General features: G+C 42.3%; 1 protein-coding gene across 1 annotated transcript; it reads left to right on the top strand.

Annotated features, from left to right (window-relative positions):
* Positions 1-12,557: 12,557 nt before the first annotated feature.
* Positions 12,558-14,582, top strand: LOC116689364 (piggyBac transposable element-derived protein 4). Its single transcript, XM_032515900.1, has one exon. The coding sequence runs from the start codon at positions 12,558-12,560 to the stop codon at positions 14,580-14,582; it is 2,025 nt and encodes a 674-aa protein (XP_032371791.1).
* Positions 14,583-17,119: the final 2,537 nt, after the last annotated feature.

Here is a 17,119-nt window from a genome sequence, read left to right as displayed (position 1 = left end):
GTGAGGCTGTGCAAGAATTGTACAACATGTCTGAATAACAGGGAGTATGTGATAGAGACTCACTATCTTCACACTTAATACGTATAATTAGCATGTTTATGTATCTGAGCAAATGAGTCCAACTCCTCTGTCTTTAGGGCAAAACCAGCATCAGAATTTCCCATGTATCGGCTGCACTGGTAAAACTGATGAGAGTTGTGTGATGGAAACGCAAACAGAAGGGCAAAAGATCCTGAGTATAATTCCTGAGAGTAATTGGTTGAAAATGGTCAGTATGAGTGTCTTGTAAACACTAAAGGATTGAGCCTCCTCAACAAATAAAGCTTTCATGTACTTCTATGATTTTACCATTGTCCAGTTTGTCGTTCAAATACACATCCAGGTTTTGATAGGTCCACCTTCCTGCTCTTAAAGAGGGCAATAATGGAGAGAAAAGCCCTAATCTTTTTAACTTCCATCACCATTGATAACTGTAGTCATCACAGTACTTCTGCAAGTTTCAGTTTTGTAGCTGAAGTCCAAAGAATAGGGAGTTGAAAGTCCCCCTTTGTCCATCTCTCTCATTACCTGGGCTCATTGTGTGGGGTTGTCAAAATCTGAAAATGTCTGATGGAGTACACTGGAGCAGTGTCATTAGATCAGCACAACGGCTGGATCTATACGAGGAAATTTGGCAGGGTGGAGCCTGAGGGGCAGACGGACAATGAGTCAACTCACTGACTCCCCACCTGCGAGTCATTGGCTGGTGCTGAGTAGCAGAGGAAAATATGTCCTTTGACAACACAGTATTTTTCTGCTAAACTTAAAATATTTTATGAATAAGTGAAATGAAAAAAGGGCTCTAGGTTTGAGTAATTAAAGCATTGCGGTAGGGCTTAAATACAGAGCACATATTTTCTGTAACATGTTGCCTTTTTTATTTACACATTAAAATATTCCAGAAAAGAAAGGCAGAGTGCCACTTATACACATGTGGCTAACGCTGTTTTCCATTCTTCATCGTTTACTTGCACTCAGTAACTAAAATTAGCTACTCCGTTGTTTTGACAAGTTTTAAAAAGGACTTGATCCAGCAGTTGTAAAAACAAAATATCTGTGGACTGTGATTCTTCAATAACAAACGTGTCTTTCAGTCAAACTAAAAGTATTACAGTAATCAATGCAGATGACAGATTAGATATCCTCTGATCCATGCACACAAAGGAGTTTCCAAATATCGCTCAAACTCTGACAACTTTATTTCTTCAAACTGTTTATCTATGCAGAACGAATTAGACAAAATAAATCTTGTCAACACGTGCCTGTCAGGTCACACAACTCAAAGGAGTTATCAGCCAAAATATAAACTACATTTTCTTAACATTATCGTGCAGCACAGACCACGCAGAATGGTCTCTCCTCACTTCCCGAACAAACACAGTGACAGCTCAAGCAGAAAGTTCAAATCAATCACAGATACAGGAGAAACCACACTGATTGTTAAGTATTTGCCTTGAGCTGAGGCCAAATGTCTCAACAGAGGCCACTACGTTCTGTGATTTTGAATGTGAATTTTGAAGCACATCCATACTGAGGAAGTGGAACATTAGCATGCAGCTGCTTAGGCGGTTTATGAAGAGAAAAATGGTGTGCATCCTTCATCTATCTGAATAGGCAGTTAATAATGTAAAAGCAACACTGACAGATTTGGAGTTGGAGAGGTGGGATAAAGAATAAGTGGCTTGGTGAGGATGCAGGCAGTCTTAAATCATTGTGCAAACAGAGCAAGATTATAGAAAAACAACACAAAACAAATCTTCACAAAAGCTTTCTGTGTTGTACTTGTAAGGAAAGCTGAAATAACACCAAGATTCAAGCTGGCATGCCCATTACATAGGCACCACAAGATAAACTATATTGAGACATACCTAGGGTGTCCAATGTTACTGTGGGATCAATAAAGCAGTGCTTTGCAGACGTTATGATTCAATATATTGTATCTTCAGTCCTTCTTGTGTACTTTGTCTAAGAGAATAGTTCAGTTCCACATTGTTAACAACCAAATTTGTTTTTCCTCTAATATTTCAGTTGCTCTGTTGAATCTCCTAACCACCATTACATATTTGTCTGTCCATGGGTGTGACTGGTATGTGATGTAGTGACAAAAAAGAAAAGCTGAAGAGAGAAACTTTTTTGCCCAGATGACAGAAGTTTGTCAGATGTGGGAACTGAGTGAGTACTACAAGTACAGGGTAAAGGCTAATACTTTTTCAATTTGTATCTATTTAATGTCTTAATAAAGAATTGGGTGTAAAAAGGCAAGTTAGAAACACACCAGATGTGACATGCATTTGCGTATTTTCAACAGTCATTAAATTACTTGATTTCTTCATACTCAGTTCTCCCAATGAGTAAAACAATAATCCGACATGTCTGATCTACTAAGACCATCAATAAAATTCCGAAGTCAAGAGGTGTTTCTATCATTCTTGGCATTACAGCCTCAAATACAGACATAGAGAATTTATAAAGTAATTGCGGTTCACAAATTCTGATGAAAAGCAGATTGGTCCTCGGCTGTTCTGACATGCTCCGGCTATCAGATGTTACTCACTTATTGTCATGAACGCCACATTGGGTTTGTACAGGTCCTCTACTTGTCTGTGACCAGACTCACAGCTAGTTGTGATGACTACACATTTGGCACATCATTTCATGTGAAAGTCTGGTTTTAGTCTTCTAATTAACTAATGATGCAATGATGATTTGCTATGAAGGTGTATTCAAAACCTCAAAACCAGCTTTGGCCTCTGTGTAAGTCCTAAATTCACACAGACCACAATTTCTTATTTAATCATGAATTATTATTATTGTTATTTGTGATGCTTTTCATATCACTCCAGTTCTGAAGTCTTTACACTGGCTTCCTGTGCCTCAAAGAATTGATTTCAAAGTAGGCTACTTTCACTAGTTTTTAAATCACTCAATGGTTTATGACCAAAATACATTTCTGATCTGCTACTACACTATGAACCACCCAGACCTCTCAGGTCATCTGGGACAGGTCTGCTTTCTGTCCCCAGAGTCAGAACTAAACAGGGTGAAGCAGCGTTTCGTTTCTATGCTCCTCATATCTGGAATAAACTCCCAGAAACCTGCAGATCCGCTGCTACTCTCAGTTCTTTTTAATCAAGGCTGAAGACTTTTCTTTTTGATGTTGCCTTTCTTTAAATTATTGTTCATTTCTTTAATGTTAAATTTCTTATGCTGCACTGTAACTTTTATTCTTGTGTTTTATCTGTCTTAATGTTTTTATTTTTGCTTATTCATGGGTTTTATCGGTTTTTATTTTTTTTTAACTGTATTTTTTGACTGATTTTGTGTAAAGCACTTTGAATTGCCCTGTTGCTGAAATGTGCTATACAAATAAAGCTGCCTTACCTTGCCTTTTATTTAAAATTACATAGACTACTTCTGGATTGTTTTTGTGTACAGCTGATGAATAACATAGATACTAAACTTAAACTTAACTTAAACTAGTGAGCATGTTAAGATCAAATAGGGCATGCATGATATTGTGCTTTGTCTAAGAGATCTTCAGCTCCAAATTGTTAACAACTTAATTTGTTTTTTCTCTATTATTTCAGTTGCTTTGTTGAATCTCCTAACCACCATTACATATTTGTCAGTCCATGGGTGTGACTGGTATGTGATGTAGTGACGAAAAAGAGGCTCATATTGCTGAGTGAGGGGAAAAATGGTCACAGTTGTCTTCAAGATATATGTTGACAGCCTCCACATATTCTCAACGTTTTGTAATTCCCAGATAGGATGTCCGTTGACAGAGAACTCTTAATCGTTTGTGTTCATCCACTGACGATTTAGGAGAATCATTCAGCTAATATTGCATGTGCTCAGCTGAAGAGAGAAATATTTTTTGCCCAGATGACATAAGTTTGTCAGATGTGGGAACTGAGTGAGTACTACAATGGCTCCTCTGTCCACTCCTGGTCTCTCAGACATGACTCAGGCTGAGAGAGAGAGGTGATGTCTCGTAGTAACAGGCTTCCCTGCTTTCTGCTGTGACAGCACCAGTGAGCGCACTAATACGTCTGAACTGTAGTCATATATATTAAAAGGCTAGGCAACACCTCTTATCTTATTGTTTCTAGTTGTATTTTCCAATTTTTCTTTTTCTCTTTCACTTTTTGATGCCTATTTCATAAAACTGCTAAAAGATCAAAATAAACTGAGATATGAAGCAACGACATTGATAACTCACATGTAACTTCCTGGACATTACCTGAAGTTTGACAAACATGAAAGACACTCCATATTGTCACTTGTCTCTTATGGAAGTGTTGTTTGACAGTGAAACAAACAATGACACATGCAGATGCTTATTCACTCTCTTAAAAGTCCCACCATGGCATGAAAATTTCACTTCATGAGGTTTTTTCTAACATTGATATGCGTTCCCCCAGCCTTCCTGGTCCCCCAGTGGCTAGAAATGGTGATAGGTGTAAACCGAGCCCTGGGTATCCTGCTCTGCCTTTGAGAAAATGAAAGCTCAGATGGGGCGATCTGGAAGCTTGCCCCTTATGACATCCTAAGGGCAAGGTTACCTCCCCTTTCTCTGCTTGGCCCACCCATGAGAAAGAGACATCATGGCTTTCAATCGAGCAAAGTGGCAGTTGGTCAAGGCCACACCCCCAGCCTCCACCTTTCCCCCTACCCTCTCCTCCTCAAAAGCTACAGACTCAGAAATGGCACATACTAAGGAAAGCTCATTGTGGGACTGGCTGTAGTGGCTGTAATTCTGCATCAAGGCTGAATTTTTGGAAAGGGACTTCAGGTACAGTATTAAGGGACCACTAAGGCCTATATAAAACCATCCAAAGAGCATCATGTCATGGGACCTTTAACCACTCACACTCATAAAACTTTACGCCCATGATAACTGGTGAAAATAATCACCTGTGGTTTACAGAGAGCTCAAGACATGGTTTGTGGGGGAGTTTGTTCCCTCAGTTTGAAATATTTCCCTTTGCTTTTTTTCTTTGCTGCAGTCGTGACAAGGTTTAGGTTCAGATGTACAAGTAGGTTCATTAGTCATTTCCAATAATGTATGTGGCTCTTTTCTTTTGAACATCAAAAGATGAAGCTCTGGTCACACTAGGTACCTACCAATAGGAGGTACCATTGGTAGTAAGTACCTAGAAATGTGTGAGACTTTAAAAGAGTGGTAGCAGTTGTGCAACAGGATTACAGATTTTTTGTAGTGTCCCTTTCTCACTCACACACACACACACATACACACACACACACACACACACACACACACACATGCACACACACGCGCACCACCCCACACACACCCCTTGTGTTTTGTGACCTAAAGTGTGCATCAAGGCATCGTAACAAGATCCATATGTAGTCACTTCCTTCCTCTACTGCTCTAACATGAGGGGGCAGTATTAACAGGGCTACAGATCCATTGATTTACTCGCCAGAGGAAGAAGAAAGACACTAAAAACTTACAAGGTTCCTGGCACAATAACTTTCTTTGACACAGGGATGTACATAAAGCAGCAGAACTAAAAGCTTTTTTGCTTCCCATCATAGATCATGTAATTGGTAATTGGCATTTGACATCTGCCGTTTGCCGTTGAGTCCGATCCCAAATCGAGTCTGTAAAATTAACAGTTGCAACAAAGATGCAATGTGGTGCACTGTTATGACGTTTAAGAAAAAGGACAATTGTAAGAAAAGGGAGATCCCATGGCATTTTTTAGAAGGTGAATTTACAGTGCTTTGCATATTTGTGAATCAACTTATTCCTGGCAGTGGATGGCCTAACCACACATGTTGCAGAATCTGCAGTCAAGCTCCTACAAGTCAGATTATGGCTGGGGGAAGAATTTCAAATTTTGGAGAAATGACAGATTCTTAAAAAATATTTGTAACAAAGGATCATAGCATCTTGATGCCGTCATGTGTGCTTAGTGGTGAGAACTGAACTAGTCGGGAATTTGCAACTTTTAAAGTTTCAAGGGAAAGCATTGCCCAGGTGTCAGCTTATTAGTTAGATCCGCTCATAGTATATTTATAAGAAGTACTGCATGTCCACACATGATGCTAAAGTACAGGGCCAACAGGAGGGAAACATGGATCCATGGAGTTTAGGCACAAGACAAGTGTAATAAAGAAACTGTTGCTAGGGAACTCTTCGCCTATAGCTTTGGCTTTGTGTTTTTCAAAGTTGCTGGTCAATAACGGAATGATTCTTGCATGCCATGTTAGTACAACAAACTGTGGATCTTCCGTGTGAGCCGCCAACATCTGCCAGTGAAATGAAAGCATTGTTTGTCACTTACAGAACTGATAAATAACTGGGTACAACACCCACAATCCATTTTCTTAAATATTTCCCCATCTGGGTCATTTGGATCCAATTAAAGGCAACATGTAAACAATCTGGGAGACTCCGACGCAAACACATGATTTATTGTTAATAATAAAATCACAGCAACGCATTAAAGTGGAGGGGATGAGCCAATGATACAGACTTAATATTAATTATGTTTCAAACCAATAGCAACTTTGAGTTTCCCATAGATGCATACAAAGGATGATGTAAATTATTGATAACAGTATGTTGGAGGACTAGGGCTGGGTACCTTACTTCGATACATTTAGGCATTGACCAAATTGCCTCCATAGTATCAAAAATTGTCATTCACCACCAAATATCAATACCTAAGGCGTAAATCTCATCAGTATCAGTAAACTAGTATGCAAGCAGCAGGCTTGTACCAAGATCTAATAATGCTTGTGATTTGCTGTCTATTGTTGCACGTCGTAGAAGCGTGAAGGAAACAATCTATGTTGTGCACAGTGACAGAGCTCAAATGTGTGTTGTTGTATTTTGAGAGGCTTGACCACAGTGTGCGTCAGGAACCGGTATTGGTATTGAATGATTCCCATCCCTATTCAAGATTAGCTTAGTCCCACATTCTTCAAAACAATTGTTGTATTTGTTTATTACTGTCTGGAAAGTGTTCCGGTCATTCTCTATGCATTGCAGACAAAACCCTTTTGCACAATCCCCAAATGTACCATATTTTGTGGTTAATGATGCGTCAATGTGGGAATCTGTCCCTGGGTGTCACATCACAACAATAACAACACCAATATGCTGTGCCAGACGTAGATGGAAAAATGGGATTCCCTAAGCAACACAGCACTTCTTGGAACTTAAATTAAATTTGCCAATAAAAGTGTTGGGCATAGGGAGACATTTCACAAGGGACAGCAGCATAACTTCATTTTCTGTCCTATTGCTAGATAAGTATCTATTAAAAGACACTACGATGTCTTTATTAATGCATAGGGTCCTATCATAATAAACTTACTTTAGTCCTACTGGTATGAAAGGCAGCAAGAATCTCTACTCCTGTCTGCTTAGTTTAAGGCCAAATTTTGGATGGTACCCCGAGTCTGCTTCATGGATTTCAGATCTCTCTCTGCTGTTCTACGGCAGGTTTCCTTGGGTATGAGGATAAAGACATGCACTAAAATGTTCACCTGTCTTCAAAACATTAGACTTCCCCTGTTAAAGTGTAAGCCTTCAAACCACCTTTTTAACCTTCAAAAACCGAAATAATGTCAGTAAAGACAAACTGTATGTAACTAGTCTAAGAATTAATTGTGTGGTGTTCACGTTTTTTGTACCATGTGCAGTCATTGAAAATAAGTATATTTTTCATTTTCTTCACAGAAAATGAGCCAAGGCTATTGAGTTTGAAAATAATAAATAGCATAATTTTTCTTTTAGCAAACACTGAAAAAGTGTCCCATAGACCCGAACACCATACAAGGGTTAAACAGCATGTTTAACTTTGTTATCTTGTTTACTTTTATTCTTCCTAATAATAAACTCACCTACACAGTAACTTACCTAACCTTCCTCTGAACAGAGAACCAGTGCTTTTAATTGGAGAACAAGTTCCACTTAGTGCCTTCAAAAGGCAGCCAACCTGAAACCTGAAAAATTGTTTAAAAATACTTTTTTGGCTAAAATCGAGGAATTACTTAGTAATTAGGATAGTTACATGCTGAATTTGGCTCAGACCAGAACCGGCAGAGGTCGTGTGCCAGGAGTAGGAGCCAAGGTCTCAGTGACCAGCTCTGTCCTGGTCCAGAACTACAGGCGTAATGAGGAACACATGGTCTGCCAACTCAGAGCCAAATCACATCTCAGGTCTGCGTGTGTGTGCGTGTGTGTGTGTGGTGTGTGTGTGTGTGTGTGTGTGTGTGTGTGTGTGTGTGTCATTCAAGCCTTTTAATCCCCTGCTTTGTTAAGAGAACTTTGTGAACATAAAAATCACCATAAAACATGATATTCAATACAATGAAGCCTCTTTCTTTTGCCCTGTATTCTGTGTTATACCTCCATCTAGTGGTTATAAGTAAATGCATCATTGGTCTGCAGCATAATCTGTTGAATACCATGAAGTATTTCTTCATATCTGGAACAGGGTGAAGATATAATTTGGTTGTTTGCATTTATAGCTTTTTCTTATGCTAGTAGTACAATCCAAGTCAAGAAAACACTGTACAAACAAAGAGAAGCAATTGTTAAACCACAGTCTGTTTTCTATTATTATAATTAATGAATATGTATTGTCATTATGATCATTTGAAGATATGAGTATAATGAACATTAACATACAAGAACACTGGTGAGCAGATTGTGGGCCTCTATAGAGTTTTTACTTTACTATCTACTTTTGTTTTATGGCATAGATTATCTCAACCATGGTCCTATTTGTTATCATTAAATGCACTAAAGTATCAGACTTACAATTTGGCAATGACAATAAAATACACACCATGAAACACTTTCTCCATCTTTATTCCAACTGCTTTCAAGTGCTGATGAGTAGTTACTTCTCTTCAACCACCACCAGAGGGCAGTATGTCACTGTTGTCTAATAGGGAGGAGGCAACCAGGTGAGTGTTTTAAGGTCAGTATTACACGTCACATTGATAATTTGGGCAGGTAATAGGGTTTTCTAAATAAGACCAACTCATGTCAAAGGTGTCCTGAAAACACATATTAGTTTACTTTGATACATTTGACCAATTATGTAACAGATTATGATTACTCTTCGGTTTAAAGTGGTGGAGGTAACCAACAAATCCACCACACTGCTTATAATTTGCTTTCTCAATACCAATCAGCTACTGAAAAACTAAAGATTCCATAATAATAAGCCTCTCACAGACACACACCTACACACACACACACACACACACACACACCTACATATGCACGGTCAGAAAACGTAAGGGTGACAGCTTGGTCTGTCTTTATAAGGGGCTGCAGTGGTTGCACCATTTGCTCACATTCTGGCAGTTGCACACACACAGACACACACACCATCTCTGAATGCATCCATGAGAAAAGGATCTGAGCTGTGGAGGAGCTGAGTTAGCCGCACAGAGACACACACACACACACACAAACACACACACACACACAGACTGAACGCCTGAGCCCCCATTGGTCGGCGTCTCTCCACCCCACCGCGGGAGTCTCTGAGGGGTCTGCTGCAGTACTCTCTGCTCCAGGGGCCTGGAAACGCTGGAGTGAGCCATTTTTTTCCTTACTTCTATTTTTGGGCTGGATATCGGCGGTCCACAGCCTCCCTCATTTTCCACTATTTTCCAACGTACTGGTTCCCAGTGTACACTGCTTGCACAGCTTCAGCGCCTTCTCTGCAGATACGAACAGCAGCAAGGCCTGCAGCTCAGACAGGCAACATGACACCACTGAGACAACAAGAATCTGTGCAATAAGCGAGCGTGGAAGGACGCATAAATTGTGTCTCTGCTACAGGGCCCAGGGGCAGCAACCCAGTGCCCAGCCAGCCATGCAGACTCAGGCCACAGCTAAAAGAATTTGGAAAGGACCCTTCGTGCAGCCCATCCCCCCATAACTGAAGACATGACCTAACCAGTCTCCTCCCAAATAAGCAAGATATCCACCATCAGAGTCATGTTGTTTTGAAGTCAAACCCAAGCGCTCGTTTTACGTTTTCTTCTCTGTTGTTGAAAGTGATTGAATACGTGTTTTATGTGTGGTTAATGACACTGCATCGATCAGCAGACATAAATGATACTACAATGAATTTACATTGTGATGGTAAAACACCCTGGATCAGTATATGAAGTGGACAATCCACATCATAAAAGCTATTTACAGCTCCCTCAATTACAGCGATGTTACACCTGAGGGAGAACGCTGCTAAACAATTTTTTTAACAACTGCTTGCACACAACATCTTTACATGTCACATGATTTTTGAAAACTTTTACTCAAAGAGTCAAACTAAACACCAAATCTCCGAAACCATAAGATAGTTCTCAGTCTTTCATTCAGTTTTCAATTGCAAAATAAGACTTTAAATAACACTACACACAATTCTCTACCTAAGACACAAAAATCTAACTTGAAGTGACTTGCTTTCCTTTTCAGACACAACCAATGAAAATGCTACACTTATTCACCAGGTCAAAGACCCATTTCTCACATGTCCAAACACTAATTGCTTAACTGATGACCAACCAACCGACCAACCAACCACTGCTTTAGTATAGGGCTATAAATAGGTCAAAGGTCAGATTACCTGTTTGTTTTTTACAATGGAGGCCAACAATGGACAGAGAGCGAGGGGAGTAGGAAGGAGAGGCAGGGGACTGACAACGAGGACAGGTTCAAAGAGGAAGAGTTTGAAGATGAGGAGGAGGAGGGCAAAGATCAGAAGGAAGGAGAGCCACCTCTGTTGAGATTAGGGCCACACTTATTGATCATGTGATCAACTACGAGACGAGACCAATGAGAGAAGATAGACTGAGAATCCATAATTCAAACCTTCAGAAATGAGAACAGGTATGCAACTATCTAATGACAATTTCAGCAAAATATCAGACTTTAAATTTCACTTTTCACAATGCGAACACACACACACACACACACGCACAATGCTTGTGATGTTCTGGGAAAGTCTTTATTCTAAAAATAATTATTTTCGTTTACATGTTTATGGTTTTGTGTTCTTGTATGTATACACGGTATACAACACTGTGCTGCTGTTAACAACAGTAATGTTTTGCCAACTATTTTCTGTTTCAACATTGCTTTGGTTTTTACAGTGTACTTTTCAACCCCTCTTAGCAAATTACTTTCACTCTAGAAAAGTCTTTGGAACTGTAGATGCCTATGAAAGACAAAGGTGCATTCGATTTAAAACGACAGTGTGCATACATGGTATATCCCAAAATGTTATATTGAATGCAGCGTTTAATTTTGAAGGAGACATGAGGCATTAAACATTTTGTGTGTGTAGTTTTGGGAACTGTGTGTCGAGTTTTGTTAAAAAAAAAGTTGACATAGTTCTAAAAACATGTGTCGTAATTATTAAACACAGCTATGACTACAGTTAATACACAGAGCTAAATTGTTATATTGAAAGGTGTATAATGGAATTATAAACACAACTACAGTGGGCAAATGTTACATGTGTGTTACTTTAACAGTGCCAATGTAATGGACTTTGTTGTGAATATGCAAATGATAATTAAAACCTGGCTGGTTTTGGTACAGACTATTGTGGGTCTGCAGGCTCAACAGGCAGAGGATCGATCAACTTCATCAAGGGAAGCTCTTCATCCTCAGGCCCTGGAGTAAAACACAAGAGTATCTGCCCACATTCATAAAATAGAGGGAGGTCCCTAATTCCACAATAGCCTATAGGGCTTCAGATCATGTAGGAACCTGTCAGAGGGAAGAAGCATGTTTATGAATGAACAAGCTGCTTCTCTTCCCGAATTCAGTGTGTAGTCTGTTTAGCAAAAAGGATGAATCTGTGTAACCTGTGTGATGTGGAAACATCCATCATTACATTGGAATTAGTGTGTGTGCGTTTTACGTATTTCCTTATCATGGATGCATACATAAATGCCTTAATACACGTTTAAACAACTGAGATTTGGTTGAAACGACAGCCTTTACATTGTTGAGCAGCTATAAGAAAGTTTCCGCATCCCCAACTGTTAGGTTAGACAGCTGATTGACAGTGGGCCTATATGATTTTGATGTTTGCATTTTACGCAGTGGTTTCTGTTGTCTCCGCGGCCTCAGAGATGGGTATCCGGCTTATTGATAGTGGTGAATGCCAGCGGGCATTCGAACAGCAAGCGGCCATCTGCCAGCCTAGCGAACTAGCAACCCCACCAGCTGCAGTCGCAAAACGCCCTACAAAGCAGGACATGCATGCAGCTTCTGACGTCTGCGGCCACACTGCGCTACAAAGCCCAGAAAAACCAGGAGCGGAAACAATGAGAATCACGCTTTTATACGCCGCATAGGACCACTAACAGCAAGTTTTTGAGAAGAGGCTGCCGTTAAGTGCTCATCAGTTCATTTCGGATGACCGGTTTGTGAGCTTATTTTTCCATGCTGAAAAAATATACATAAAAAGACTCATGCAGGGGCACTTTAATACCCCGACATGGCGACGGCAAGAAAAGGGAGAGAGCTTTTTACTATTTTGGAAACTAGCGCGGACACAGAAAGTAGCACGGCGTGCGACAGCCAAGACTCTCCGCTTAATCTTTCAGCCGATGTGAAGTGGTTTGAAATTCCTTACAGAAAGCCAGACTCGGACGAGGAAGACGAAGTGCGGGAGGAGGACGGCGAGGGGGAGAATGGATTCACGAGCACGGCAGCAGCCGCGGCGGAGACTGCGGACGCGGCCAGCTTCATCGCGGGAGGAGGCTGCAACATAATTCTAGTCACTGGTAGCAGCAATGGGATCAAGCACGACGAGGAGGAGTACGCAGAGGACTGCTATTATTCTACCTCCACTAACTGCTCAGATACCACCTCAAACGATTCGGATATTGATTTCTCCGATTTGGAGGAGGAGGAGCGCAGGAGTTTTTTCAGCTTGGAAGATGACTCGGACGAGGACTGCACTTCTCTCGACTTCTGGGGCGAACCTGATCAGGTCATTTCAATCGAACCATTCACCGCTGTCAGCGGCCCTCAGCACTCGCTGGGGGACGATGCTGACACCCGTGACTATTTCCGGATACTCTTCCCAGATTCTCTTTTTGAACACATGGTAGAACAAACAAACAAATACGCCCTCTATCGGCAAAGGAGGAGTGGAAAATCAGACCCCCACTGGCACCCCACTGATGTCAGAGAAATGAAAGCTTATGTAGGTCTGAACATTCTTATGGGCATCAATCAGCTTCCAGACACTGGCATGTACTGGGCCAGTGACATTTTCATAGGCAACGCAGGCTTTAAAAAAACAATGACAGCCAGGCGCTTCGAAAAGCTCACCCAGTATCTCCAGCTGTGTGACCGTGAGTCTGAGCCTGTGCGTGGAGAGCGCGGGTATGATGCCCTCTTCAAAATCAGGCCTGTCCTTGACGTGGTGGAGAACACCATGTGGGATGCATACACGCCCAATCGCTGTTTGACCATAGACAAGTGTGCCATTGTCATGAAGGGACGTTTCTCCCCCACCCAGTACATGCCCTCCAAGCCCCTGAGGAAAGGGCTGACCGTGTGGATGCTGTGTGACTCGCGCACTGGCTACTGCCACCGAGCCAAGATGTATGTAGGCAAGCCCAGTGAAGATGAAGCAACGGCCTCCCTGAGCTACAGGGTGGTGACCTCCCTAGTGCGTGGCCTGGAGGGTCAGTACCACCATCTCTTCATGGACAGCTTCTTCACCTCAGTGCCCCTCCTCCAGCGGCTGCTGAAGGATGGACTGTACGCCTGCGGGCCCACCCAGCCAGGGCGCAAAGGTTACCCAGAGGTTCTGCGCCCCCGTAATGTCGGAAAGCTTTCACAGGGTGAGTTCTACCAATGCCAGCGTGGCAATCTGGTTGCTACGGTGACACGGGATGTCAAGGTGGTTAGTTGCCTCTCCACCAATTCTGCTCCGGGGATTGTGGGTATCAGTCCAGGCCGGCAGCTGCATGAGACAGATGGGGAGGGCGAAAGTGACAGCATGAACTGCTCCGGTTTGTCGTACGGTGTCCCCCGCCCTCTGCCCTTGCTGTTGTACCAGGAGAACATGAGGGGTGTTGACCTGTGCGACCAGCTGAGGGAATGCTACCAGGTTGGCAGGCCATGTAAGAAGTGGTGGCGCTTCTTCCTGTGGTTCTACGTCAATCTGTGCATCGTCAACGCTTACATCATCCTGAGGGAGAGCAGAGGGGGCACGCCACCGGCGGGCTTCAACGGCAAGCAGTTCACCCAGCGCCACTTCCGGGTGCGCCTGGCGCAGCAGCTGATTGGGGACTACCAGGGGGCAAGGGGCATGGAGCGGGCAGCACGCAAGAGACACGCAGATTCCCCCATAGAGTACGGACACCGCCTGGAGCGCATGTCAGAGCGCTCTCGTCGCTGCAGGAACTGCACCAACAAGGGACTGCGACACGAAAGTGTGTTTGGCTGCAAGATATGCAATGTCCACCTATGCAGGGGAGGCTGCTTCTCTGAGTTTCATAAATAACATTGAACTGGTTTTTGTTTTTATATACTTTGTGTAATCAAACGACTTGTGTCAAGGCATTTTTAAACATGAAACATTTGTAATTCCAAAGGTTACCACTACAAGTGCACAATATAGTCACACACTTTATGTAGAGTAGTTTTAGGATAGAAGTATTATTGCACGTATAATAGAGAAAACAAACTAAAAAACTGTAGATTATATTTGAATTAGTATAGAATTTGGCAACTTGCCTTCTGTAACACTGACAGAATTGCCTTGTGTCACTTTTTTATACGTTTAAAATAATGAGAAGGATTTTATATGAAAAAAAAGAAAAAATCAAACTGTTCTGCACTTACAATAGATCATAAAATGTTTACTATGGGAAGTTTATCTCTCTCCTTTTCCAAAAATAAAAACTTCATTATGATGTACTTAACTGAATCACCTGTTTATTTATGTTTTATTAGAAGCATGGATAACATCACCATAGTGAATATTAAAGGTCACATAACATGGTGCTTTTTGGATGCTTTTATACAGCCCTTAATACTATATCTGAAGGCTCTTTCCCAAAATTCTGCCTTGGTGCATAATTACAGCCACTAGAGCCAGTCCCATAATGAGCTTTCCTTAGTACGTGCCATTTCTGAGTCTGTAGCTTTTGAGGAGGAGAGGGGGATGATGGGGGCAAGGTGGAGGCCGGGCGTGTGGCCTTGACCAACTGCCACTTTGCTCGTTTGAAAGCCATGATGTCTTTCTCCCTTGGGTGGGTTAAATTCTCTAGGGGGGCAAAGCAGAGAAAGGGGAGATGACCTTGCCCCTGATGATCTCACAAGGAGCCAGATTCTAGATCGGCCCATCCGACCTTTCTTTTTCTCAAAGGCAAAGCAGGATACCCAGGGCTCGGTTTACACCTATCACCATTTCCAGCCACTGGGGGACCACAGGCAGGCTGGGGGAAAGCCTATTAATGTTAAAAAAAACTCATATAGTGACGTTTTCATGCCATGGGACTTTTTTAAAGGTAATTTTAAAGAGGAAAATATGTTACTATAATAATAAAATGATGAGCGTGAAATGTACACTGATTTAAAATAGGCTCAGCGGTGGTTACTCCTGGTCCTTCACATGGAAATCTGTGTCTCTGGGCCTACAAGGGGACACAGCTTGCAGCAATTAGAGAGTAGAAAAAGCCCCTCAGTACTCTGCAGCCAACGGGCCTAGTAGTGCCATTTATTTCTCAAACCGCACTGCTTACACAGAGCCATCTGTGGCCCTACTCTACTGGGTCCAAAATGTGGCACTTGTCACTGACATGAATGGAAAATGGAAGAAAGATGACAGAAAACCAGGAACTTTATTTGGGAGAAAAATGTATGTCTAATTAGTTAAAGTAAGGGTAACTGAGGACATTCATTTGAATCATGTAAGTCAGCATGTGCACAATTAGGTAAAAGAGGGTGAAGGCTCAAAGCTATCCCTGCTTTCCCAAGAGATGAGGACAAGTGAATTAAGAAATATTTGTGACTAGTGTAAAACACAATGTGTATTTTCATCAAAGCCTTTCTGTTCACTCTGTTATCAGGCAGGCAAGCTGAAGGCTGCATGTGGGCAAAGATAGGCCGCTTCAGCAGGTCGGACTAGCTGTCTCTGTGTCTCTTTCTGAGGTAGCACGCTGTCTCTCTCTCTCTCACTCTTCCTCCTCAGGCTCTGCTGTGCCATCCTACACACACACACACACACACACACACACACACACACACACACACACACACACCCTCCCTCCCTCCCTTCCCCTTCATTCGCTCTTGCTCGCTCTCTCAGCCGTTCCCAGCTGGGAGAGGGTTAGTCAACTGGACGGCCATCCCGCTGATCTGCGGGAGCCCCTTTGGGGAGTTACCATAGCAACCGTGGCCGATGAAGACAGGGAGTCGCCAGCAGGCCCGCATGGTTGTCATGGTACTAGCTCTGGCTATGGATAAGGGAGGTGCCAGAGGCCACACCTCCCTACCCTTCTCCAAAAATCAAGCAAGGCTATGGTGTGTGTGTGTGGGGGGGGGGGGGGGGGGGGGGGGGGGGGTTGTGGGGGGTAGCTGGCTGACAGTCTGCACACTGTACACGGAGCCAGATTGTTACCAGGCAGGCTCTGCTACAGCACAGCCAACACCACGACTGCTGCCAAAAATGAGCAGGATGACATGAAGCTGCTGCTCTGGAGACGTCTTCATGCAGGTGTAGGATTAGAGGAATCTGTCACGCTGTGTTCTGCATCATACCAAAGCACACTGAACGTTTCTATTCTATTTTATTGAAGATCATAAACCACACTGCTGCTTTGCAGACATCTTTATGCAGGTGTAGCAGGCAGAATTAACTCTGCACTGCATACTGTGCTATATAAAACCAGTCCTCAAATTTCTATTCAGACATACGCATTTATTTTCCATTTTTCAACATTTGCTGAGTTATGTCAATGGCTGTCAGTCCTTTTCTGCCCACATAGTCATTATACTATCAAAGTTATCACAGCTACTTACAATTGCCCTAAGTGA

The sequence above is a fragment of the Etheostoma spectabile genome, chromosome 5 (assembly GCF_008692095.1).
Source record: "Etheostoma spectabile isolate EspeVRDwgs_2016 chromosome 5, UIUC_Espe_1.0, whole genome shotgun sequence".
Lineage (NCBI taxonomy): Eukaryota > Metazoa > Chordata > Actinopteri > Perciformes > Percidae > Etheostoma > Etheostoma spectabile.
The sequence above is the reverse complement of the archived record's forward strand: the minus strand, read 5'-3'. Positions and strand labels throughout refer to the sequence as shown.